Consider the following 27,510-nt stretch of genomic DNA (forward strand, 5'->3'; position numbering starts at 1 on the left):
ATCTAATCCAAGTAGAGTGTTACTATATTTTAAAGAATCTGGACAAGCCAAGGATCTGCTCTCCTTTTTGTTTCTTTTTCCCTGATTGTTCTAACGATTTCAATAAGATGGCTTATGAAAGCTTGCAGTTTCCTTTACATTTTTAACAGCTACTCCTGAACAAAACCCCACAGTTGGGAAAAAGGACTTCCTCCCCATAGCAACGATGGGGTACTGCACACAAAGAAGCACCTAGCAGTTTAGTTCACATTTTTTAATAACATGGCACAATTTACATTACACAAGTCTTCGCTGAGGAGGAAACATGCTGAAGATTGAGAGCCGCTTCACTTTTCTGTTCACATAGGATCTAGAAAGGACTTTATTACATACAGGATAAACAGCAAAAAGGTTTGTATATAACAATCTCTTTACAATACTGAAAGCTACCACTACGGTTCCAGTGTACATATTCCTCAGGGTTGGGACTTTTTTGTATTTTTCCTTTTGTTTGTTAAAAAAAAAAAAAAAAAAAAGAAAAAAAAGAAACACCGCACAACATCTGGAGTTCACAAAAAATCTGAAGCTCACAACTAAACCTTCAGTTGACTACTAAAATAGATCTCTGATCATTAGAAACAACTGTTTGTAGTTAACTTTTTTCTTTTTTTTTTCTTTTTTTTGCCAAAACAGGGTAACAACTTCAGATAGCACTTTAATACACTAGAAGACCAATGGAACTAATTTTATTTCATACATATATTTTACAGTCCAGTAGACAAGATATTGAATTCTCTCTGATAAAGTCATATTCTCTCCAAATATTTAGACAAGAAACTTAACTTAACTTTATAAAAAAGTGTGCTGTGAAAAGACAGATTTCAGAAGATTGATGCATATTTTTAAAAAGGACCATGTTCTTCAGGTTATCTCATGTCTTCTATGATTAGGGAACAACAAGGCTGACCTGTTAACTATTCACAGACTTTATTACCAACTGAAATACAATAAATTCCATTATGAAATCTGCAATGGAGTTCATTAATTAAACTACTGATCCACAGTGAAAACATATCCATCATTTAGAAAAGTATTCGCTTTCTTGTAGGATTTGTTTCAATGCAGCTAAAAATCACTTAACACAAAAAAAAATGTGTGTACAGGTAAAAATGACACACTGGCAATAAAACCAGACATGAATGGCTGTAAGCAGATGTTCTTCCAAAATAAATTTGACATGTTAAGCGACAAAAGTTCTGGAAAATCTCCAGCATTTGATTATTACCATTTAACCCAGATTAATATGACTGAAACCCAATCTGCCATGACTCCGTATCAGTGATCACAGAGCACTAACCCTGACACCATCCAAGGGACACACGAGCTACAGTGACCTCAGCAGCCTGATGCAAGGGTTCACACAGAAAACTACACATCTGAAGGGCTGTTTCTTCATCAAAACAAGAGAAATAGGATTCCATTATAAATGAGCTTGTTCAGGGAAAATATGACTTTAATTATGTTGTGTGTTGAAAAGGCTCCTTTGAGTTATAAAGGCTTTTGTGAAAAGCCTTAAAATTCATTGCATAGTTGAAGGGGTTTAGCTGTCTATAACAATATAAGTAACACAGCATAAGCAGACTGTGTTGATCAATATTAAGTTTGCAAATAGCACAGTTTAAGAAGTATTAATGTATTATGTTACTTAATTTTATCTATTTACATTTGTACAAAGTAAAGCTTTCATCTTACCCTTTTTGCATATATGAACCATTAATCCATGAAGCAATCTTTTTACATAAATATCTACAATTGACTTCACTTCTGGTTTGAAAGAGCTTTGTAGGGTTGACATTGGTGGTGGCTTGTTTCTAGTCAAATCACTCAGACTGATGTCTTGTTCTTCAGTTCAAATTTTGAAAATTTTATACTAGAAATAAAATAGAGTAGGAGACACAAGGAACATATGGACTTGGCTAAAAGATCTGGAAAATTTCAACATATAATATACAAAAAAAATCATTTCAAAATCTTTGCACTCGGGTCTATACATATTGTACAGTGGGTCACATCCCCAGTCTGTATCAATGACTAGTAAGAATGTCTTTATATTATGTTCATTTACAAGGTTTTTGTCCCTCTTGCTCTGGTTTTCATTGACTCTCACTCTGCTTATCGAGCTTCGATGTCCTTGAGGGTGTGAGAGGGAGGCCTCTCTCTCATCTCTGTGGACAGAGGAGTAGTCCTTCTGGGAGAGCCGGGCCGAGGGCCCAGCGTGGAGATAAGAGGCGGAGGGGCACTGAGAGCTGCTGTGGGGGGAGTTTTATTGAGGAGGCCGTTCTGGTGTCCCGTGGGGGGACTGACGCGGGGGTAGTGCATGCTGGGCAGTCCTGGCGTGAGGAGGCCGGGGTGGGGCAGGTGCCCGTCCAGGGCGGCGGGGTGCACCGAGTGCAGGCGCGCGTGCTCGTAGTCCTCGCGGAGCATGTGCAGCCGCTCCCGCTCGTCCAGGTGGGTGCCCCTCTCGTGCTCCCGGCGCGGGTCCACGGACAGGGGGTGGTGGTGGTGGTGGTGGTGGTTGTAGTCGTGAGGTTCCCGATCCCTGAATGACCTGTCTGCTTCATACAACCTTGGCGTGGAGAGGCGATGGAGAGGGTCGTTTCTTAGCAAAAAGTCTCTGCCCAGGGGGTCTCTCCGATGAATATCCAGCTCTCTGTAGGGATCTCTCAAGGGGTCTCTCATTGGATCCCAGTGGAAAGAAGGATAGGGGAAACGTTCTCCACCAGGAATTGGGCTAATTCCCATAAAAGGGGTCATCATGCGAGTCCTGTCCAGGCCACTGATGCTGTTCATGTGATGTATACCAGTCACACCTACAGTCATGGGCATAGACACTAGAGGACTTGGATGGACGTTGGATGTGGATATAGGAGGTGGCTGATCAGATGACCTATGAGTCTGAGGTCCCTCAGGTTGAACATCATGGTCTTCCTTTCGCTCTTCCTTCACCTTGACTTCGTTGCTTTTCTTCGGGTTATCATACGCCGGCTCGTTCTTCCTGTCGGCCTCGCGGTTGGAAGTGCTGTTGGGCCTGGTGCTCTCCACAACGGGGGGCCTGGCATAGGGGGAAGGAACCCTGGGCATTTGCTTAGACTCTTCCACCACTCGGCTTTCATGGCTCAGGCCTTCTTTCTCCAAAACGTAGTTGTCCTTCACCTTGTGCTCTTCAACATTAATTTCCTTCCGAGATTCGGGGTGATCCCTCTCTCGTTCTTTGGGTTTCTCTTTTTCTCGAACCTCGGGATTCAGATGGCTCCTGATCTGCTCACTTGAGCTGCGGTTATGTCCGAGGGAGTTTACTGGATGGATAGGTGCTGGCGAAGGATGGCTGGAGTGTCTTTTCTCAATGCTCTCCCTACAAGAAAGAGAAGCGTGAAATGAAGGCATGAGAAGCTCTGTAAAGAAATCACAGCATCAGAGTGCCTGGCTTTCTACTCGTGGCTTTGCAGAGAGTTGGTGGCGTGCACCAGTAAATGCACTGCGCCTCTGGCACACCCAAAACTCCAGAAGAACATCCCATCTCTAAACTTGGCATATTCTGTTATCTCATTGCAGCAGCAGCAGATCTCCAAAGCTGCTCTGTGAAGAATCTGATTGAGATCTCGAACACAGAAGTCCACAGAAGGCTCCCAGGGGAATCTAGCTCTAGGACTAAATGTATTTCAAAGACAGCGGCCTTAAATGTTTGCAAAGAAGAGGGAGAAAAGGAAAAACATACTCATTTCATCCAAAAAGTGAGGCAATTAAATGCAAATTACAGGGTTAATAGTATTCTACCTACATCTTCTATTAAGAATATATTTGGGAAAGTAGATTACTATTTTTTCAAATGACTTTTAAAAACATTTCCAGACCTATGTACACTACTAATTTCTCTCCTCTCTTCTCTTCAAATGTCTAGCTTTTCAATTTACTTCTCACAATTCAATTTACTTCAACCTGAGACAAAATCCTTTCAAGTACCACCAGTACTGATGGTGCCGACCCAGCTCTCTGACAGGAAGGCACTTCCCTGAGTGTGCAGTGACCCTCAGTGCAAGTGTTTAACAGAGCTGCCCATCACACAGATTATGTCCTGACCTCCTCAGCAGAGATAAGTCTACTAAATCTGTCCATCCTTCAGGCTGGTTCTGAAAACATCATGCCTGGAGTTAGCTGCTCCTCAGATGACCAACTCTTCCCATTTCTAGGTTACAACAAGCTGAGCGGAACACAGCCAATGCTACCAAGTTAGAAAATACTGTGAATTCATTCCATCTTTCAAACCTAGTTACGGTGCACAAAAGATTGGGGAATTACTGTCTGGCAATAAACAAAAAATCTAAATATGGAAATGCGTTCCATACCAATTATTTTCAGGAAGTAGTGTTGACCAGGAGTTGTTACGGGCAACGCTAAGTGAAAAAGCTCTCACATTTAAAACTAATCAAATTCACAAGGTGAATCTAATCCCTCAGTTCCAATGATTTTAACCTCTTCGTAATTTCAGTTGACCTCTGAGTTGGAGTCTCCCTATAAAGACAGCTCCACATAGTCAGTCCTAGCCATGTGCTGTTTGCTGAATATGGAAATTCTGTTCCATGTGGGATGAGGGACAATGTGCTGTTAAAGGCAAAAATTATTTATGGCCAGAAACTAAAACACAAGAAGTTCCACTTTAACATAAGGAAGAACTTCTTTCCATTGAGGGTGGCAGAGCACTGGAACAGGATGCCCAGGATGGTCTCTCTGAAGACAAAACCCACCCGGCACGTTCCTGTGTCCCCTGCTCTGGGTGGCCCTGCCTTGGCAGGGGGTTGGAGTGGGTGATCTCCAGGGTCCCTTCCAACCCCAGCTATTCTGGGATTCTGTGGAAAGGGTAAGCAGTGAGGCCTCCCCTGAGCTCCAGCTGACGTGGTGTCTCTCTGGGTGCCGGTGTCACCTGAAGGCTGGGACACGCCAGCAGGTGACACTCTGGGCAAGATGAGCCGTACGGGCTGCTGAAGGGTGACCCCAAGGTGAACACTGGCTCCTTCACCTGTACGATTTCTGTCACCTACTTTTTATGCCGAACTGTGTAAGATTTGTACCTCTAGGTACTTCTGGACAGTGAAAATGCAGCAAATGCAGAAAATATGCCTGGCAGAAGGAAACTCTCATTCTAATGTCACCAGGTGCGTCTTTTGCTGTGTCTAGACTGAACTGTTGAAACTGTCATTTCATGGGCCATGTGTGAGAGACTTCCAAAGTCCAGAACTGACTCCTGGAAAACACTTGGAAGACAGAGCATCTGTTACCAGCCCTGCCTCGTCTGCCCTGTCCAGCACTTCACTGCTTGGGGTCAGGCGCTGCCTTCATTCAGTGGGACCTGAACAGTCTGGAAATTGTAACCTGGCTCTAATTTACCTCTCCACTTGCTTTCCACCAAGAGTTGAGGTATTTGATTTAACAGCTTCCAGATCTGGACACAGGGAGACCAAGTCAAGGTGCTTCAGTGAAGGATTCTCAACATGAAGGTTCAATTCTTTTACTTTGCTGGGAAAACACTGGCTTGTGGGCTCTGCAATACCTAATCTTTTATTTATTTTGCTCATGGGACTAGTTCAGCGGGTACCCTTAATTGTTTTATTTCCCTAGGAAAGCTCATTCAGTCCTTTTGCTGATGTTTAATCAGTTTTCCATATAATTGATGTACTTTAAATGACATAAAAATTTAAAGGAAATAACAGCTGTTTTCTGTGACTAAGAGAAATATATGTGCAACCAAAATGACAAATTCCTTTGCCAATGCCATGATATTCAATGACAGTGTTGGTAACATCTCAAGAGGCTCCTGATTATCCAGCTCATTTAAGTGAACTGCACGTAATCCAGTGGACAGAGAAGGAATAACTTTTCAATCCTCAAATTTGTCAAGAGCTCCTTAGGTTGATAATATGAGAACAGCTCTAAGCCACTGCCTCCACACAGAAGAAACTTAAAATTACATTATCCAATGAACTTATTACCAAGTAAGAGAAGTTCTGAGGCTGTGTGCTACACTGAAAAATAGACTTTCTTATGCAAGGTGTGTGCCTCACATATGCTCACTGAAAGATCAACAGATTCTTGGCTGGTTTGGGCTAATGCTCTAGGATTGCAGACTCTTAAATGCCATTATGATTGTACTGGAAGTGTTCAGTGACATCTTTTGAACAAAGTACCACCGAGAAGGAACAAATCCTGCTTTTCACATTTGCTATTTTTACTGATTTTTTTCCCTAATGTTGGGCTGGAATAATAGAGTCTTTAAAAAAAACCCCTCCACAACTGCAATCAATCACAGAATCCCAGAACACCCTGAGCTGGAAGGGACATGCAATGTTCCAGGAGCAATCAGGGCTCTGCAGTGTCACCCCCAGCCAGGAAAGCGTCACCGCTGCAGTTCTGTACTCTCTGGGCTGGGATTCACCTCTCTCAGTCTGTCTGGGAGGGGGTGTTGTGCACAGGCCATGCAGCTGATCCAAGAGGAGCCACCAGGGATCTCCACCCCATCCAACACCGACTTTAGGTGGGGAGTGCCAAGCTCAAAGGGACCTTTCCACTGCAGGTAGGAGTTGAGGTCAATGCTTTCGGCTACCTGGGCCATTTCTGGGTTGGTAAGGTTACACCCTTGATGACCAGGGTCAAATCAAACCCCTGGCTGTGATTCCCAGCTCCTTCTGCTTGGGCAAATTAATTTCAAATAGATAACAAACCTTGGGACCTCAACTAGAAAGCTCTGTGCTCACCCCACTGGGGGCCACTGAATGTTAAGGAACAGGCAGGAGAGGCTCTCAACTCCTCAGACGTTCTCTCCACAGGGAGCACAGCTCTGGGAAGGGATTCTCAGCCTCTCCTCAAAGAGGCCACAGTGTGAACATGCTGCAAAGTGTGATGCCCCAGCCCCCAGAGCTTGGCGCACAGCAGCACTGCAGGGGTGAAACCAGGACTGCACTCACTGCAAGCTGGAATTGTGCACAAGTATGAGGGATGGATGATGCATACTGCTAAGCTCTCAAATTATTGAGAAGAAATATGTTCTGAGCTATGATATGGAGTTCAGGCAATGCCAAAGCAACTTGCAAGGAATGTTTTCAAGAAGGGATTTTCTTCAGCAGAACACTTCATGAGAAAAACAACAAAACAGCAACCAAAATAATCACATAATTCTACAGACTTCATTCCCACATCATAGTAACTAAAATGCTTTGCCATTCAAGCCAGTAAAGTTACTCACATGCTTAAGCCTTCTGCAGGACAGAAAAACCCAATTTGCAACAGCAATTTCTTTTGAAGCATTAACATCAGACATGAAAATAATGAAGCTATGCTACCAAACAGAAAATATTCCAAATGGAAAATGTAGGTGAAAAGATCTGTAGTTCGCCTTTCTTTTAGAACAACGTAGAAAAGCTCTTCCATGTAGTTTCAGAATATCTAATGTGTTAGCATAACTTCTTTTAGACAAGGCTACTAATGCGTATCTTTGGGTTAGTGACAGAGAAGTCTGAAAAGCACATCTCCTAAATATTCTTTTAGGTTAAAATACTAGAAACAAATAGCCATTATGTAGCAAAGTAATGTGCAAACTAAACAGAAAAGCCATCAAGCCACAACTGAAAAAGCTGAAATCAGCCTCTCTACATTTTTCAAGGAAGGCATGACACTTGCTGAATGGCAAATTCTTATAAATTTGGTACTTCAGTGTTAAGAGGAATTGTAACTGCGTTAACTGAATAATGGGAACAGACCTGACAAAAAAATAAATATGACCAGGTTTTACTTTTCATTAACCCTTCCCAGCCTGGACATGTGAGCATGCAAGTCCATGTAAAACACTGAATAGAAGCTGTGTTGGAAGGCGTGCAAACAGCAGTGCAAGTGTAGGGGCTTCTTTGAGGGGAAAGAAGTGCTTTTCATGAACTGCATACTCTGAAGCTTGCTGAGGTTTTGGCACATGACATTCCTGGTGCATTTTTAGTGTTCTCATCTCGCACCTTTAGCACTGGGTCCTCTGGTCAGGCCATTTTTTGAGGAGGGAGCAAGTGTTACTTGTTTTGCAGACAAGGTCTGATTTACAAAGTTATTTAAGTATTGAAGGTGCAGATAAGCATCTGATGGACTTCAGAATCCTTTTTTCCATCCTGTCAGGCACTATCTCCACATTAACACTTCAAGAGACCTATGACCATGTGACCCACAAGGTAACAGTGGGTGGGTCTGATTCTATTCCCACTTGACACTGCCTGAACTGTGCTCCAGCCAAGCTCCTTCAGGTGAAGTGTGCAGTGCAAGTGGGAAGAGAAACCTTGTGGAGGGGAACACCTGAGCTGGAAACCTGCCTCTTCTGTGGTGCCACCCTGGGGACAGCTCCAGGCGTGCCTCTGGTGAAGCTCTGGGTTCACAACGTGCCAGGCTGGGGAGGGTTAAAAGCGGAACGGAGCCCCAAGCTTTGAACTAGACAATTCTTGGAAGTGTTCTTTCGTACCTTTCTTTGTCATCTTTACTAACAGATGAGTCTCGTTTATCTACATCTCTATCTCTGTCATGAGCTGCAGCAGATGAACTGCGCTCCAGCTCTCCTGGCTTCAGCCAGGGCGGAGGGGTCGGGAACGAAGGAGGAGTTCGGTGCAGTCGGTTCCAGGGCTCGTGAGGGTTGCTAAAGCTCTGCATACTGGGGCCATCCTTGTGGCCGAACATTGAGTTGGGTGCTGAAATGGTGAAGTGGAAAACAAAAAGGTTTAAGGAAAAGGTATGCTCTAGTGAAGGTACTTACCAAAACAACTTTTACAGCACTCAGAGTTAAAATGAATACATATTATTGGGAGCTGGAAAAGGAAAGGAAATTAACAGAGATTCATTAGAGGGTCTCATTCCTAAAAATGGGCAGGTATCTGACAGCTCTTTTAATTGGAAAAGGGAAATGCTGTGGATAAAATTGACAAGGGATGAAGGAGAAAGATAAAAGTGACAATGATCTTTATTCCAAATGTTTTGGAGAAATCAGGAAATGACCGTTATAGGGACTATAAATAATGGAACTTGTTGCACTTGATCCTGAACCAAAATCAAATAATATGTGACCAAAATCATGCCAGATTTGAAGTATGAAGAAAGAGAGTGGCTTTTAAAAGGATGATTTTCTGTGACTGGCTAGATTTAGAGCAATGTTGATGATCCTGGACTAATTAATACAGGTTAGTGATCTGTTCCAGGCACATGGCCTGGATTACTGGTGAGAGAGGAAAAAAATAAAGTCTCCATCCACAGCTCCCTAGATACACACATTATTTACTTCCAAACATGCAATAAAACCATGGGAAATTTCACAAACACTCAAAGGCTCTATTTTTTTTTTTAATGAACAATGTAATGGTAACATTTAGTACTAGGTTGAACCCAAACCATTAAGTAATTAACAGAAAACGATTTACTGACAAGTGGAAAAGGTCGCTTTCCAATTTCCCATCTCTTAGTGGCAAGTGATGTAACCAAGCAGTACAAAAGAGAGCAAAGAGTCCCCTGAGTGTCCCTGCTGAGCTGCAGGGCAGGGGGGGCCATGGCCCAGGTACTCACTGACTGTGGGGTTCCCGAGCCCCCCGAAGGCGTTGCTGCCCACGGCGGTGAGGCCGCTGAACGACGCCGGCCGGTTGAAGGGCTCTGCAAACCAACACAAACAGCTGAAACGCCCTGAGGCTGCCGCTTCCCATCCTGCGCCCCCGTGGCATCCTCCTGCACCCCAGCTGTGCCCAGCAATGCTGGAACAGCCTCCCCACACACACAGCAGGGTTCAGAGGGGCTGCGACACAAAATGCTGGCTTTGTTCCTGGCCATTCCCATGGCATCATCTACTAAAAAACTCCCTCTTCAAAAAAATTCAGATGTTAAAATGGACATGATACTTCATTTGAAACCTTCAAACATCTCCAGTTTTACTTCCTTTTATTTCTTTCCTCAGGAAATGTCCCTTGCTAGTCACACTACCATCATCTACCAACTGTGCTCCAAACCCCTTCAGGCCATGTCTCTTCAACCAGAGCCAAATAAAATGTCCTGTTCCACTGATATGTCATGCTGGCCTGAGCATTCTGTGATTGCCTTGGTGTTTATTGCTAATACTACACAAAAAAAACTAGTATGGACTGAAAAATGCTGGAACAGGTTTTTTACTTAATGCATACAGGCAACAGGAAAATCATATAAAGCAAATTCTCACTTTATTTTGGAGCAGTCTAACAATTTTGATGAAGTCACTTCTGATAAATACGAGCACAGAGAAAAAGAAGCTCAAAGCCAGCATTTTCCATGGGCAGTGAAGTGCAGAATGATAAACCTGCATTGTCTGTTGGCTGTCCCAGTTTGGTGACCCTCCCAAATCCTTCCCCATGCAAAATAAAATGCCAATTTAAAGTCTTGGTCTTGGATGCTCCCATAAGGAGTAGATCACCTTATTACAAAAGCAGTAAGTTAGAAAGGAAATAAAAACATCTGGTAACTTAAGCAGTTCTGGTTTAAATGTGTATTCACTAATTTTCACTAACTGACGCGTGAAGCCAGATCACAAGATTTTAAAGCTATGGTTCCTATTCACTTTAATGGAAAAACAGATATCTAAGTAGGAGTTAGGAAAAGAAATCTCTGCCATCCAAAGCCTTGCCCTTAAGGCATTTTTTGGACTGGTTTTAAGCATAACTCCAATGAAACCCAGCCAGCCCTGACACTCTGCTTCTCTAAGGTCCAGAAGTATTTTAAGACACACTCAGGGACACTTTTCTTTGTTGTAAATACACTTTGTGTATTTACAACTTCCACCTGGGTAAAGACTAAAAGTAAACTGCTGAAATGTGCCCTTTGCAATGATTAATTAGCAGAACACTCAGAGCGTCTCCACACAGGACGTCTGTCATTCCTCAGTGGTCAGTGTCTGAGCTGGATTCCCCAGGAGCTGAGAGGACGTACCTAAGTGAGCAGCTGGGTTGAGGAAGTTGCTGTGGTGGGGTGGTGGGCCAAAAGGGGTCCCGGCTGGATGCCCCCCACCTGCCAAAACAAAGCAAAAGGGGTCAATTCCCAGCCAAGGCTCACAGAGGGACTGGCTGTGCTCTGGGCTGTCCCTTGGTTTACAGCTCACTGAGCTGACAGTGCTGTGCCCTGTGTGGGGCTCACAGGATCCTATGCAAAGAGCAGCTGCTTTTCCAAACAGAAATACCCAGTTAGAGGATAAGGGATGCAGGAGAATGAATGTTTTCAGGTCAGAAACAAAAAGGAAATGCATGTGAGTTACAGCTTATTTCCAGCATCTCATCTCCGTGACGCATCAGACATCGCTCCGTGAGGAAATGTTCCTTCATTCACTACCAGTGCAGTGTTTCAGCAGGTTGGGCTTTTCATAAAAGCATACAGAATAATTTTTAAATATTTATCAAATAGACTAATAACCCCTGGCATGTCTTGCAGAGAGTTCATAAGCCAAAGCATATGGGAAATTCATGGCAAGGGTTAGCATCTTAATGAGCAAGGAGCAAGAAGGGGATTTCACTTTCAGTACTCACTGGCTGTGGAGAAGAGAGTTGAGGGCCGAGCCAGGTCATGGGGGTGGTGGATGGCTCCAAAAAGGCTGGGGCCTGGTGGCCTGCTCAGAAACTCTGGTTTCAGGCCGAAGTCCAGCTTGTGTGGATCAGACTGCATCTGTTTCTGAAACGGAAAACAGAACTTGGAAAAGATTGTCTGAAAAGGTAACAGCAAAAGGCACTTCCAGAATGATGTGGGTAGAGCAGTTCACTCATACTGATGTTTTAACAAGAATATTGGTTTTCGGGACCCCAAGCACAAATGCACAGCTGTTCTCCAGGAAAGGAGATCTAAGGCAAAGAGGGAAAAGCCCAGGCTCTGCATATTTCCTGCTAATTTCACCAGTGTTCTCACATATGCTCACATCCACCCCTCCAGGGTGTTCAGCACAGAGCTGCCTTCAACAACAAACACAGAACTCGCAGAAGAGGTCTCAGGCAGTTGCTGAGCTGTAAGGACAGATCTGTCCCCTAGTAATGAATGAGAAGGTCAGCTTGGTCCCGGTCCCAGGTGGACAGGGGTGTTGAAAGACCAGACAAGGACATCAGAACCACTCATTTCCAAGGGAAAGCTGCCACCAAGAAATGCTGGATGCAAAGCATCCTCCAGTGCCTCTCAGGCTGCAACGAGGGGCTGAGAGGAACCAGAGTGCAGAGCAGGAGTGGCTGAGTCCCACTCTGACAGCTCCCACTCCACACTCAAAGTGCTGCATGTCTTTATTTACATGTGTTAGAGTCAGCAGCCTCCCTTTTGTGAGGGGAATTTGCTGAGGCAGCTGCATTGTGAGTGATAAGTGGATGAAGGATGTGCTCTTCTTCGTGCCACGTCCTCATTTCAGTGGTGCCTGCTTCAGGAGTTTTATAGAATGAAGGAAGAAAACCAAATTCCCAATTACCTGTGCTGCCAGAACTCCCTAAATGCAGATTGCTGATTAATTGTGAAGGGCAGCTGAAAGGATTTATAAATGGGTAACATGGAACCAGGAGATCTTAACAGTAATTCTGGAGCAGGCTACGCTTTATAAATCAGTATTTAATACTGTGCCAGCCCCGAGTACAGACTATTACAATGATATGAATATGCATATTAAAAAGTTATGATCAAATTAACGAGTGCGTGCCTCGCAGCTGTTTTGCAAGGGCTAGAAACATGTCTGTGTAGTCATGAGAACAAAAAAGGAAAGAAAGAAGGAAAACAAGAATTAAAAAAGGGAAACAAAGGCATTATCTGTGTCTGGAGATAATGGCCTACAAGAATACCGAAATGGCAAAGGTGGCCAAGTGAAGGTCACGTCTTTTAAGGAAGTAACACTGAAGTGCTTTATTAGTTAAAAGGAGTTCAGAAAATATAAATGCCTCAGTTGAAGCCTGTGTGCCAGATTTTTATGCTGTGAACTCTTTTTATTCTTTTTTAACAACCAAGGTATAAACCTTTGACAGGCATTACTCAGAATAGCAAAAGCTGGCTGAAGCTTTAATTGCAGCCATACGAATGGTGCTGCTCTAAATAATGAACAAATCCCCTGTCTGAAGAAGAACAGGAATACCACGGATGTGTTAAAAGATTTCTGAATGTGTTGGTTTACCTGAAAATAGTACCAGGGAAACAGTCAGATTTCTTTTCTCCCCAGCTGCTGTCCAGGAGAGCAGCCCCTGGATGCCTTCCTAATCCTTCCTAATGTATTTCCAGAAAATGTCTAACACCTGAGCGTGGTGCCCCCAAAAATCAATGTAAATGTCTGCACCGCTCTGGGATCAGGCTGTAAGGCCTTTCCTAAAGGAGAGAGGCCCAATTATGGAGCATAAATCCTCTCCTGAGCACTGGGCAGTGTAAGGAGCAGTGTAAATGTGCTCTGTGCCCTGAGCTGCTGCGCAGCCCTGCTGAATCCCCGGGGTGTGCAGAGGTTACCCAGGTCTCGCTGCAGAGGCACAGGCAGCCAAACAGCATCCACAGCTGCATGCAATTTTTCCTGAGGTCAGGAAGGTTGTGTTTTAAAGCTTCCCATCGTGCCTGCTCCTTCAGTGCCTGCTGCTGCCCTCTGCAAGCAATTACTAGGCCAGATTGTTACTGGCAGCAGTCCTGTGGCACCACACATAAACTGGAAATCAACCCATTGGATTCCTTGCTCTGTGCTCAGGCAGCACCTTCAGCTTGTGCAGAAGAGAAGGCACCTTCACAACCACGGGAGTGAGTGTGAGGAGAAGGAGAAATTGTCCTGTGTGAGCCTTCAGGCAGACATTCAGCCTTTGTGGTGACATGAGGAGGGGGGACACAATTCCTGTGTACCCGGGGACACCCCAACTCTCCTTACTGACCAGACACACTTCTCAGTTACTCTTGAAAATATCATCATGCACAGCCCCAAAACCTCAAGCAATATCCTTTCATGTGCTTCTGGGCTTTATTCTTGCCTTTTTTTTTTTTTTTTTTTTTTACATGCAAGGTAGAAAAGTGTAAGGTAAAAGAAATGGCTGCATGAAAATGGCATTTACTGTGAGTTATAAATATACTGGTTTGACCTCTTTGTGAATATCACATCAAGGAAGATTCAAAGGACATAGATAGCATGGGAATAATAATTTCATTTCAAGAAAATATCTTTTCAATAAAATAAAAAAAAGGACATATAACTCTCTAGGTCTATAATCTTGTCTTTTTTGATAATGAAAAGATGAATGAAGATCACTAGCAGGGGAAACATAAGGAAGCAGAGAAGAGAGATATGCCTACTGCAGCAAATTAACCTGTCAACCTTGTTTAAAAGGGTTATTTTTAAACTCTATTAGCTGCAGATTTTCATAGCTGTTCAACATCTTCATATTCTTATACCACTACCCTACACAATTGGAGTGCATACACAGAGTGCAAAGTGCTAAGGATTCCCTGGCAATTTTAGCTTCTAACACAAGCTATTGATTCCTGAAGCACGAGCAGTGAAGAACAGCAACCATTCCTGACTTACTGAAAAACTTGAGGGGAAACACAAGATTTTAAAGTGATGAGCACAGTGAAAATACCATAGAGGGAAAGAAACTTTCCCAGAGTCCATGCGCAATGGAAATTCAGTTACAGTAAGAATGGAAAACTGCCCAAGGCCTTCACCCTTGAAGTCTCAGAGCTTGAAAAATAATTGACAGGACTTCCATCCCGTAACCCTCAGTGCAGTGAGGCAGTGTCTGGTAACACAACGTCCCCTGAGAGGCTGCGCCTGCCTGGGCAGCCCCGACACATCCAGATGCCACCCTCCAGCCATGAGGGGCTGTGAAGGAAGGCTGAGGGGAGCCTGGGCAGCCACACGGGGTAAAGCATCCTAGGGACAGGAGAAATGTTCCTGCCCCTGAACATTGAGAGGAAGAGGATATATATGCCTATCATGTCCAGAAAAAAACCCCACTTGATACATTTGTGTCCTCAGCCTTAAATGAATAAATAAAAGCCACCTTGTAGCTCACCTCCATTTCACCCCTCCTAATGACAAAGCTGTAGCTATTGCTCAGGATCTGCTGTCCTGGCTCCAGCACACCCCAGACACTCTGCTGGGACTCTGCCTTTAGCTTTTTATCCTGATACCAGCTCTCAGAAACGAGGCTTCTGCTCAGTGCTGTGTGTGTTACTTTACCGAGGCACTGGCCATGGCTCAGAAGTGCCCAGGTGAGAGCCAACCCTTCCTCTCTGATCTCTGCCCTGTGCCCTTCACCCCCAGTCCAGGCTGCCCAGGCACTGACCTTGACTTTCTGTTGGTGGTGGTAGATCTGCCAGGCGATGTGAACGTGCATAGCACACCACTTGCCAGGTTTCTGGGGAAAAAAAAAAAAAAAGACATGAATCAGTAACTTTCAAAAACCTTGATGCTTTATTCTATTTCTAGAAGAAAACAAACCCTGAGCCCTGCCTGGTTTGGTCTGGGGGATCCCCACGCCAAGCCAACTGAAAGCAAAGGGCTCCCTCTCCATCCTCCTGGAAAACCAGAAATGAAAAGACTTGTCCCTTGCTAAGGAACTTATCTGGCTATCCATGAATGCTACAGTTGGACACACTCCCCTAATCCTCTGATGCCACTGGCTGACAGTGCAGCTTGTGCTGCTGAAAGCTGTGAAGCTGTGTCCCAGCCAGCAGCTGCCCTGCACAGCTGGATTCTTCACAGCTGCACACTCAGGTCATTTCCACAAATGCTAGGATTGGCATTTCCACCAAAAGATGAAAATGGAAGTCGTTTAAAAGGTCACTCTGGTTTTCAAAATTCATCTGACTCCCTCATGTAATTGTTGGCCTGTCCCTCTGGAACTTCAGCTCATAAATGTACTGACAACACTGGAGGTCACTCAGTTCACTCTGTTTGGGGGGGTCTTTGCATCCTCTCTGTCCCCCCCGTCACAGGGAGGAGAGGGGAGGCAGGAACCTGAGTGCTTATTATGCCTCATGGTGATCTTGTACTCCATCTCCAGCACAGCTGGAAACTGTCTGAAAAAGACTCATTTGAGGAGATACTTTCTCTGATTTTGTTACTTAGGGTCTGTAGTTACCTACACAAGTAATGACTGTAAAATCCTGCAGATTTAAAAATTATCACAGGAATTTAAGAGTCTCCTTAAGCTACTTGTGAATGAAATTTTTCACAAACCATGGCACACGGTCCGCCTTCTATTTGCGTATCAACCAATAATTAAATCATAAAAAATAAACCTTATCTCACAGACATACTACCCTAAACTCAAACCTTCTGCTAATTTGCAAAAACTGACTGTGATTTAGCAAGTTCACTAAATCAAAATCTAGATCTTTTTCTTGAATGTGCTGAAAAATTAACAAAACTCCCTTTTGTATGAGTGATGGACCAGATCTTTAAAGCCCTATTTCTAAAATATTTTGTGTTTGAAGTGGATTGTCTGTCTACAGTGGACAGTGAGATACCTGGTTGCGACGTGCCACACTGAATAAGACTGAAAACACACAGTAAAATAATAAAGCAAACTCTTTCAGAGTGCAGTGAATTAACAGGCAATCACTGCCAGGATCTCTAGGATGTGCCTCAGGAAACCACGATGGAAGGATCATCAATATTTAACCTCAAGTATTCACATGAGGGGTTGCATGAGAAGAGCAAAACTTCCAAGTGTGAAACTCTGCCTTGTCCTCGAGTGATCAAGAGCTGCAGGAGTGCCTGTGCTCTCCCCAAAAGCAGGGCAGAACTGCCCAGGTGACACTTGGCAGCTCTTATTTGGAATTATTCTGTGCTGCAACCTGGAGGGAGTGAGTCAAGCTTGACAAAAAGGAGCACAGGAAGATTTCTTACCCTCAACATGGGCCTGAACGGATCTGTCAACTGTGAAGAAGAAATGACAGCTTGGTTACATGCCTGTCACTCAAACAATTGCTCTAATTAGCAAATCTGTATTGCTTCATTAAGAGACAAAATTAAAATGTTAGAATTTTACTTTCAAATGAAGCCCTTTTGGATAATAATTAGTCCTGAGCCTCCATCTCCATGCTGTCCCCTCCCCCTGGCTGTGGCACCTGAGTGGTGATGAACAGCTCCGCCAGGCTCGCAAGGAGCTCTGGCCCCTGGCAGCAGCAGCAATTTGTTGATTTAATGCTGCAGAAATGGCTGGTTAACTGCACTGATGGAGGCACAGATCTGTCCTCTGGGCTAACTCCTGCTCTCATCTTTCAGAGCTCCTCAGCTCACGGCAAGGCCCACGATCCCACGGAGGGGCTGGGATGGCTGGGATGGGGTGTCAGCCATGCCCTGCACACCAGCAGTGTGCCTGCCCACCAGCCAAGGTCATGGCCTCGTGCCTCGCTGCTGCCTGAGCTCTTCTCTGGCATAAATGAGCTTTGCCTTAATTATTTTCACACTGAAACAGATGTTGGTAAACAGGGCCCATATAAAAATGCAATTTTCTCATTTTTATTTTTGATGTGGCCTGTTGGTTTTGTTTTTTTTTTTTTGGAGTAGATTATTTTCTTATTCCCCTTTTTTTGCTCATATTTTATCAATAAATGCTGGGAAATAATTCAATTTATTGGGTACTGCTCATTTGTTTTGGATTTTCTGTTTTGAAATGCAATACTAAAGGAGATTTATAGGTGCAGAAGGTACTTAGCAGACCCAGTGATGGCACAATGCATCATCTTGAAATAATCGAAACTCACTCCCAGCTGAAAGGGAACATAAAGCTAAATGACTTCCTGATGGGAGGCTCTGGTTATCTCTGCACTTAGATAAACAAACAGAAATGTGGTTCCTTTTGGTTTAAAGCTCAACCTCAGCTCCACTGCTGAGCAACCCCAAGTACTGGAACTTGGTCCAACACAAAGACAACAGCTCTGGAAGTTCATCAATGCCACAACCCGGAATTTTAGGGAGAGCTCCTCAGTGCTTTTGTCTGACAGTTCTGCTAAAATTCGAGTGTGAAATTCCTCATGGAAATAATGGCTACGAATTCAAACACATCAACAATCCTTGGGCAGAGAGATAAAGTGCTGAGGCAATAAATGCTGTTCACATCCGCTGGAACTCAGAAATCCAGAGGCACCAAGTGATCAATAAAGTGCATCCGTATCTCACTGGGGCAATCAATGCTACAGTAACCCAGGGAATAGCTGTCATTACCCACATTAAAAACAATTACAGAGTACAAACACAAATCTTGGGGAGGCTTGTACATTTTCTATGTTGAATTGGACTTTTATGCCTTTACCTGGCCTGGGGAGAAAAAGCAGCCAGCAGGGACAGAGCTCTGCCATTGCACAGGGGCTGTTTTAAATGTTCCCACAGAACTTCTGCAGCCCTCCCTGATCAAACAGCTCAGAGACCTTTGGTTTTAGGGTGTTAATTTGGACATACTGAAGATGGCAGCTCTAGCATTCAAGGTTTCCAGGAGGAACAGATTAACTTGAGAAAAAGAAAACGATTTTTACAGACCCGTGGATCCTTCTGTAGAAGAGTATGTGGGACCGTTCCAGGTCTGGCTGCAACATCAATAGGATTGGAAGTCTGGAAATTCCACAAGGAGAGACAACATTAATAAGCTGCACAACAGTAACAATGCCTCCAAGCAACAGAAAGTGCAAAATAATAGTTCTTTATCATTATGTTGTCTAAGCAATGGAGACAAACTTGTTAAAAAGGAAAGGAGAACTATTATAATCCACTCAGTAATATGAGTATTATCATCTCCATATCCACACTTTGATTGTCCACCAACTTCCCATTACTTTAATCAAAACCACTGAGGGAACAGTGACTGTTTAAACTAGAAAATCTTCTGATGTGAAAAACCTGATTAGGAACACATTTATGACACAGCATCAAAAGCAGCATTTGGAGGAGCCAGCCCCTGCTCTGTTGATTATCAGTGATACACTCAGCACACAGAGCATCACTGCACAAGGACCTCAACTCCATCCACAGGGTCTGTCACAATATGGATGGATATCAGGAAAACATCCAGTTGGAAAAAATTAAAGCCCTTCCCATTATTTGAATCTAAACAGTCAGTTAGTAAAATACAGCTTTGTGGGGAACAAAACCCCCAAACAAATAAAAAAACCCAACCCAACCCCCAACATTTAGATAGAGCTTGTTCCTATATCAAAATGAAGAAAATAGAAATCAGCTCCAGCATAACTAACAATTAAATAAGAGAGTTGTTAACAGTCTGATTACCATACAGACGAAGAATCCCACTAATGAACTGCAATTTACATATTCAGTCATTAGAGTGGATGGGCCAATTTAAGGAAGAAGGTGTCTCCTCTGCAGAAATTCCACCCCTGATTTCAGTCTTTAGCTGCAAAGACTACAGACTGACTTCCTCCACTGACAAATACAGAGTGACTCCACAAAAACAAAAGAGAAAAGTCCTGAACTTGCCACATGTCTCCCCCAGCTATCACCCATGAGAGGAGAGCCAAATCCGTGTTCTGCACTGTGCTGGAGCTGGGAGGTAATTATGGAAATGAGTAAACAATAATGAGCATCATTTCTTAAAAACCTGATTATTACATGACCTTTCATTAATGCACGCTATCTCAGATCTAATTATATTGCTTCTAAAGTTAACTATGCCTTTATATAATTTTTAAAAAAATGTTCATAGATGTATATGAACCTAATGAGAATTAACTTCTCTTTGTGGCAAATTTGGAAAGAGGCAATTGTCCCCTGTGGAATGAAGCTGTAGGTCAGAGCTCAGCTGCTCCAGGATGTGAAGCCCATGCTAACCCCAGCCCTGGCCTGGCTCCCAGGGTGTATCTGAGCAGTACCAGGAAATTCCTGTCTCACCTTGGGTTGGAAAGCTCCTTGCAGCGAGCCAAAGGGGCCGGTGGGAGGGATCATGGGAGGAATACCTGATACAGCTGGAGGATAGGAGTGAAACAGCTGCAACAGAAAGAGAAGAACATCAACACTGGCTCACCAGCAGCACAGGCAGCTGAGGAGGACACAGAGAGCATTCCTGCAGAACAGTAGGAAAATGTTACATGGAGAAAACTGAGAAGCATTGAAGTGATCTCATTGCAACAATGTTAGTTAAAGCAGTCAATGGGATGTTCACAGATGTCATGAGGTTTAGAGCTTAAAAGCAGTTCCAAAATCAGACAGCCAGCAACCTGTACCTGCCTCGGGCCAGCAGAGCATAAGGGAGACATTTGCCCCTCAATTATTAATTTTTAAAATGGAGAGGTTTTAAACGGTTTCAGTCTGTGACTCCTTTCAAGAAAAAAGGCAGAATCCTGAGCTGAATGAGACTCAGAAATCTCCTGTTTAAGTGGAAAAAACCTTTACGAGTTCTAGGATATTGTATCATTAAAACTCCATTAGTAGGTTGGGATTTTAATGGTATCTGTAGGAAATGAGGAAAATATGCACAATTCTTACTTCATTAGCCTGTCTGAGAGGATATCCTGCCACATCTAATACAAGCAGACAGACAGTCTGATTTGTCAAAGATTAGTGTTTAAACAAAATGTTAAGGCAGAACTTCCCAGAAATGTATGGGAGTTTTTTTAGAAAGAGAGACTGCTCGGCACAAAAACGTGTCCATCTCCACTGACCTCCCTGACCCCAGTGCTCTGTCCTAAGGGAATTTGGGAAAAAACAAGAGGCTGCTCTGTGCTAATGCAGACAAACAGAAAGGAAACAAGCAGGTAAATTAAACAAATAAATTCTTCCCTGGGAGGGTGGGCAGGCCCTGGCACAGGGTGCCCAGAGCAGCTGTGGCTGCCCCTGGATCCCTGGCAGTGCCCAAGGCCAGGCTGGACACTGGGGCTGGGAGCAGCCTGGGACAGTGGGAGGTGTCCCTGCCATGGCAGGGCTGGAAGAGACGGTTTTTAAGATCCCTTCCTGCCCAACCCACTCTGTGACTCCATGACAAACCATCACATCCCAACCTGCCCCCCTGGTCTCTGTGCTCTGCCAGTGAACCTTTGGATCTTGCTGTGACAGAAAACTCTCCCAGTTCTATGAAAATGCTGCTGTCACACACCAAACTGCTTCCTGGCAGGAGTCAGGGATTCAAAGCATCAGGCTCCAAACCCATTCTCAGCATGAAACCTCTGGATCTCAGAGGGGATGGATCTAAGAGAGGATGGCTGCCAGCTCCACTGGAATTGCCACCCAAAAACCTAACAGGTTTCTCTGGCTGAGAGCAGTTCCCCTCTGACCATGGCTGAGCAAAGTCAAACTACTGTGTGCTACTTTTAAGATCAAAATAAATGAGTTAATGGCCAATTGAACAGAAGCAGGACTGGGCAAAGTCAAAGACTGGACATGAGGGGTGGGAAAGCACTGAGCAAATCCCATCCCGGAGTAAATCACTACCACAAAGCTGTGATGGATTTGGATATGCCAGGCGTAAACATATGCTTTTCTTCATCATTTTTTTCTCCCACTAGCCTATCTTGCAAGGTCATTTATCCATATTGTATTTACTGAAAGCTGACAAAACATTTCAGAGGGATCAGATTCTCTCAGTTTAAAAGCCTGGTATTGAGCCTCCGTTCATGTTGCTGCTGTTGTTTTTTAATTCTATTTAATTTGGACCTGCTCCAGCCAGTGGTGCAGAAAACATTTCGAGATTAGTTGATACTGAACTGTAGGCATTTGGGAAACCATTAAGAGACATTTTTCCTCATTTACAATAACTTTTAATGAGTAAAATGTGCTTTAAATTCTCCAGTGTCTTCTGTCTTTAATTCTCTGTGTAATGGACTAATTCTAAGTGATGGGAAAAGATGTAACATTTGTATTCTGTTGGCTATGACTAATAATAAGGAATTCTTTCCTCAGTTTTATAACAAGTAGTAAGTTAATCAAATGTGACCTTTCCTCAAGGTCAGAATTATTAATAAAATATAAATAGTTTATCTCCATGATTAAATTGTATCAGTTAAATTCCTTCAGCTTTCAGAATCCACCTTTCCTAGTCAAGTGCTTCCTTCTTCCCAAGTATTCCTTCTCTTTTGAGCAGCGGTTTTCCCTTCTAGCTTTTCCCTGGGGAAACATGCAGTAACCCCAGCTTCCCTTGGCCAGGTCTCTGTGATGCTAAACTAGACTTGGCAGCAGCTGCAGGTAAAAGCAAAGCCTCACTATGCTGAAAGAGAAGGAACAGCACTGATTTAAAACTCAACATTAGCTTCTCTGTGAGCTTCACTGCCTGCTCCAAAGTAGGTGGATTTTAAGTCTCAGCAGGCCCTGTTCTCCTACAAAGTTCACCCACACTTACTGCCAACTTTAAGGTATCTGAGTTCCAGGTGTGGATCTACAGTGGAAGCTGCTGTCCCTAGGAACAGCTCTGTGCAAGTGCCACATTCTGACAGTATTTGCATTTCTGCTGCCCTGTGGGTGTGCCCCCAGCCCAGCTAAGGGGCAGCTCCCATTCCCTGTGCCCTGCCCAGTGCCAGGGGTGGGACCAGGGGACACTGGGCTGGCCTGGCTGGGGTCACAGACAGTCTGTTAGCCCAGTGCACACACCACAGGCATCCCCTGAGAGAGGCTGCTCAGTGTCCCACAGTGACCATGTGGCAGCCCCCTCCCAAGGACAAGTAATCTTTCTGCAGGGAAGGCAGGAGGGACCAGATTCCTGCCCTGGCCCCAGCACGGCTCCCTGGCTAAGGGAGCACGGCATGGAGCTTTCCTGACCTTAAAGGGGGTGAGGTCACAGCCTTTGCAATCCAGGTAACTCCCAGATTTCTGAGATTATATGACTGAATTAGAACAGCAGATACAGCTGGAGACTTCTGCAGGGCTTCCTATCCTACCCTGCCAACTTCTGTGCTTGATTTCTCTAAAATCCATGTACTACCTCCCAATTCTGTGTTCCTGCTGGGATCCACAGGCCACACTGATGACAATCTATCTCCTGAACCCGTGTGAAGCTCAGCAAATCAAAGTGCAATTTAACACTGGTGCAGTTGAGCAGCAGTGCCCTTTGGAGTGGAAGTGGGAATGTTTGCCCAGTGCTCCTGGAGCTCTGAGCCTGCAAACAGCACCCCAGCTACTCAACTGAGGTGGCAGACATGGACAGGACTGTCCAGGGGCAGGACAGGCTGTGAGCAGGGGTTGTGTTTAATCCAGATGCCATTGTCTTAACCAGTTCTTTTTGCCCAGTTCCACTTCTAAGCAAAACCAACACATAAAGCCAAATGCTCTGCAGATTTCTGAGTGCTGATGCAGTACTCCTTCTCTCATCAAAATATTGCTCTTGGATCAAGAAACTCTTGCCAGACACCTGCCTCTGCCAATAGGATGAAGAAAATACAACCCAGAGTTCAGCAGCAAATCAATCAGTGGATTCAAACCCCTAGGAGCAGAAGCTTTACATTTAACTGGAATTTGAAAAATCAGTTCATCTCCGTAAGTAACATTTTTGGTAGCTTAGGTAAACACATCTAGTGCATAGCTGGATTCATGTCGCTGTCATCAAACAGAGCTTTCAAAACATAACAAGCCCAGTGGATCAGATGAGCCTTTGAAATCTGAATAATAAGACAGGTTTTCAGATTTTATCAAACAAAATATGATAGATTGGGAAAACTATTAGATTATCTATCCCTGAAGGATTTGTATGATAGTTTGTCAGTTCGTTTCAAGTTCCTTAGCAAAAATATCAGCCCAAGGGTTTGTGGCACAACTGAAACACCGTGATGGAACCACTGCTCTCTGCTGCTTCATGGAACAGTCAGCTCTTCTGTCTCATCTTTTCACATCAAACCTGGCTCCAAATGGTGTGTGAGCAAGAGATCTTTTGATTGGAAAAGCTGATACTGCATCTTTATCAGAAACAAGCACCATGAATACAAGCCTTCAAAAGCCAAAGCAACCAAGGACGATAATGGTAAATCCTGGAGTGATGATTAGGGAGAGATTTGACACTGTGCCATTGATTGAGTGGTGATCCCAACCCACCACAGAAAAGCAGTGAAGTCAGTTGGAAACAGAGCAATAAAACTCACACTGTGACGGTAGAAGGGGTCAACTTTTGTAGGATATTTGTCAAACTGCAAAGGGATCAAAGCACAAACTAGTTACTTTATATTTTCTTGCTTTACTTCTGTTGGCAAAATAGAATACAACTTCTCTATTATTTGGCAACCAACAGAGAGGAAAAAATACGCAGGAAATAAGCTTCCAATGAAACTGTTTGGGATTTTTTCTTCCTTCAAAGTCAATCAAGATCTTTTTGGGACAGGACAAAGGAGAAGGCCCCAGTGTGAACACTCCAAGCAGGACTGGCCAGAGACTCATCCCTCAGTCCTGTGCTGCCACCTGAACCTCACACTGACAAAGGGACACCCCAGGGCAGCACAGAAGCCCTTCCCCACAACACTTTTGTAATAAAGAATAGAGTTGTGCTCTACTTATCCTCACATTTCTGCCTGTGGTACGCACCATGGGCGGTGCTGGCGTCGGCATGATGGCAGTGGGAGGGATGGCGTGGGGGAAGGGCGTGAAGGTGTGCTGGTGGGTGTGTTGGTGTGTGTGCTGGTGCTGGTGCTGGTGCTGGTGGAACTCTGTCCTCAGGTAGGGCGGCGGGCCCAGCGAGGCGCCGCGGTCGGCGCTCTGCGAGGCCAGGAACCGCGTGTTCAGCTCCTGGCGCAGGAGGTCTTGCTCTGAAACACACAACCACGGAATCATGGCATTAAGGAGATTAGAAAAGACTCCGGAGATCATCCAGCCCAACCCATGGCCTAACACCACCTTGTCACCCAGACCATGGCACTGAGTGCCACATCCAGCCTCCAGGGACAGTGACTCCACCTCCTCCCTGGGCAGCCCATTCCAATGCTCCACCACTCTTTCTGTGAAGATTTGTTTTCTAATGTCCAGCCTAAACTTGCCCTGGTGCAGCTCAAGGCTGTGTCCTCTCATCCTGTTGCTGTTCCCTGGGAGCAGAGCCTGACCCCAGCTGGCGGCACCCTCCTGCCAGGGAGGTGTAGGGAGTGATGAGGTCTCCCCTGAGCCTCCTCCTCTCCAGGAGAAACATCCCCAGCTCCCTCAGCCACTCCTCACAGGACTTGTGCTCCAGACCCCTCACCAGCCCCGCTGCCCTTCTCTGGACACGCTCCAGCCCCTCCGTGTCCTTCCTAAATTGGGGGCCCAGAACTGGACCCAGCACTTGAGGTGTGGCCTCACCAGTGCCGAGTACGGGGAAAACAAACAATAAAACAACACACACCCCTCTCCCCCGAGCTGGGGGGGTTTCCAGGCCTTGTGTCACTTCTTTTGCTGTCTGTGGTAGCGACACTGTATTTAAAACCTCCCAGTGACAAACCATGACACAGTACAGGACAGGAAAGCTCCCTCAAGTCTTCCCTCAGATCTCAAAGGTCTGATACAGTATGAAGTTTCCATCTCCCCTCTCACCAAGCCTGTTTTCAGTCCTCTGAGCATTTATGGGCATGGACACAGTCCGAAATAGGTGAGGGTGGATGAGCAAGCTGGAGTGACCAAACAAGTGGCTGTTGCTCACTCTGGTGCATGGACATAAAATGATGTTACACAAATGCTACAATTTCTTCCCATCAGTGACCTGGGGAGACCCTGGCACAGGGTGTCCAGAGCAGCTGTGGCTGCCCCTGGATCCCTGGCAGTGCCCAAGGCCAGGCTGGACACTGGGGCTGGAGCAGCCTGGGACAGTGGGAGGTGTCCCTGCCCATGGCACGGGTGGCACTGGACGGGATTCAAGGTCCCTCCAACCCAAACCTTCTGAACACACCCGAGCTCAGCACTGCTGTGAGCTCAGCCCGCAGAGACCCTCCCTGCAGCCAGGGAAGCTCTGCTGGGCACAGACCACAACTGTATGAAGAACTTTGCTGTAGGGATGACAGATTCTGTGTGGGCACATCATGAACTCTGCTGGGATTTTACCGTGGGTTGAACAAAACAAACTTGGGAAAACCGTCACCTTCCAAAAGCAGTCACTCCCAGGGCAGAGGGAAGGTCCCTGGCCATGTTCAGGTATTTGTCTGGCGTTGCTGTCGCTTTGTCCAGCAGTGAGTACAGCCTCTCCCCACCAAAAAACCCCAGTTATCCTGACCAACCCCAGAGTTGGGGGCGTCCCACACGGGACTCTTACCTGAGTAAGTGCTACCAGCTGGGTGTCCTGGAACCTGCAGCGTCCCTGACGTCAGCGGGGGTGGCGGGGGCAGAGCCGTGGGAGGGGCAAACATATTGGGGTGGTGTGGGTGTGCGGGGGGCTGCAGGGCGGGCGGGAAGCTGTGCAGGGGGCTGTGGCTGGCCAGGGACAGCGGGAACGGCGACGCCGACGGGTGGTGCGAGATGTGCGGGGGAGGCGCCTGAGTCTTGGCAGGAGTGCTGCTCCTGCTGCTGCTGTGGACGAGAGGAGAAGCCATCAGGGGCTCATACGGAGAGAGAAAAGCCCCAGCACACACACCAGCACAACCTCAGCAGCCCCTCGCATCAAACAGCACGGGTGTAGCGCGTGTTACAAATCCCAGTTACCATTTCCAGTCCTACCGCTGGGATACCCCTTTCTCCAACACCTGCCGCACCTGCTCTGTTATCCTTCACTTCTCGTGGTCCCTGCACACCTGAGCTGTGTTCTCCCTCACTGCAAGAGGTTGGTATTGTCCCACAATAGCATAGGGGTGACACACAAAGGAGTAATCAGCCCTGTGCATTCATTGTATAATTATCAGGTCTTTTCTACACGACTGCTCCTGGTTTATGTTTTCAGGCAAATGAAGCTCAAAATCAATGCATTAATATTTTTTTTTTTTTTGCTGTGAATTACTACGATGAAAGACTGCAGAAAATGTGAAATGAAGTTGAGAAGGCAACAACAGATTTGTGCTTCTTGTACAGATAATGCCCCTCTCTACCCCCACAATAAAATAAGAGGAGTCAACAAAAGAGTATTTGTGATTACACTGGCCGCAATTTTTCAGGTTTCATTTTCTACTAAGGAGTATTTAAAATACATTCATGGAAGGCCTAATTCTCCTTGTCTTTATTTCAAATAGCAACACGCTTCTATTGCAGTGACTGTTAAAGACAAGCAGTACCAGCTTAGTTAAAAATAAATCCAGGTCTTAAACACCTCCCAGTCTTTAGTCAAACCATGAAGCAACCACAGCGCTGCTTCCCCAGGTCTTGAAGGTCACATCTGCCTGCTGGGAGCTCAGATTTGGAGAATGGCAACCCGGCTTACAGTCGGGGAACCTGAGGTCCCTGACTCAGAGGGACATCACAGATTCCTGTGCAGGTGGTGTTTAATCTCACTGCTCATCTTTGTTATCCACAGATAAAAGGTGAAGCTGATCTCACCGTGGCCAGGTGAGAGAAGAACACTGAAGCCTGGCAAGGTGTCAGCAGTGCAGGAAAACATGGAGCTGTGAAGGGCCTGGTGTGTGACTGCTGGTGCTGGGCTGTCACCAGCTGGA

General features: G+C 45.2%; 1 protein-coding gene across 6 annotated transcripts in view; it reads right to left on the bottom strand.

Moving 5' to 3' along the window:
* Positions 1–484: 484 nt before the first annotated feature.
* AUTS2 (activator of transcription and developmental regulator AUTS2) overlaps positions 485–27,510 on the bottom strand; it is a 768,033-nt gene continuing 741,007 nt past the window's right edge. For 3 of the 6 annotated variants that reach the window (XM_066202162.1, XM_066202160.1, XM_066202164.1), the window contains 12 exons: positions 26,184–26,437; positions 24,476–24,717; positions 24,061–24,105; positions 19,892–19,987; positions 18,530–18,601; positions 16,898–16,927; positions 15,330–15,401; positions 11,586–11,727; positions 10,996–11,073; positions 9,613–9,696; positions 8,525–8,747; positions 485–3,391 (listed from right to left, as the gene is read on the bottom strand). In XM_066202162.1, the coding sequence (XP_066058259.1) occupies positions 2,152–3,391; positions 8,525–8,747; positions 9,613–9,696; positions 10,996–11,073; positions 11,586–11,727; positions 15,330–15,401; positions 16,898–16,927; positions 18,530–18,601; positions 19,892–19,987; positions 24,061–24,105; positions 24,476–24,717; positions 26,184–26,437 (2,578 nt within the window). In that variant the 3' untranslated portion in view covers positions 485–2,151. The remainder of the gene's footprint in view (positions 3,392–8,524; positions 8,748–9,612; positions 9,697–10,995; positions 11,074–11,585; positions 11,728–15,329; positions 15,402–16,897; positions 16,928–18,529; positions 18,602–19,891; positions 19,988–24,060; positions 24,106–24,475; positions 24,718–26,183; positions 26,438–27,510) is intronic. The other 3 variants (XM_066202165.1, XM_066202161.1, XM_066202163.1) reach the window with 2 other exon arrangements.

Source organism: Chamaea fasciata, unplaced genomic scaffold (assembly GCF_029207755.1).
Source record: "Chamaea fasciata isolate MVZ Bird 193981 ecotype frontalis unplaced genomic scaffold, bChaFas1.0.hap1 SCAF_21, whole genome shotgun sequence".
NCBI lineage: Eukaryota > Metazoa > Chordata > Aves > Passeriformes > Sylviidae > Chamaea > Chamaea fasciata.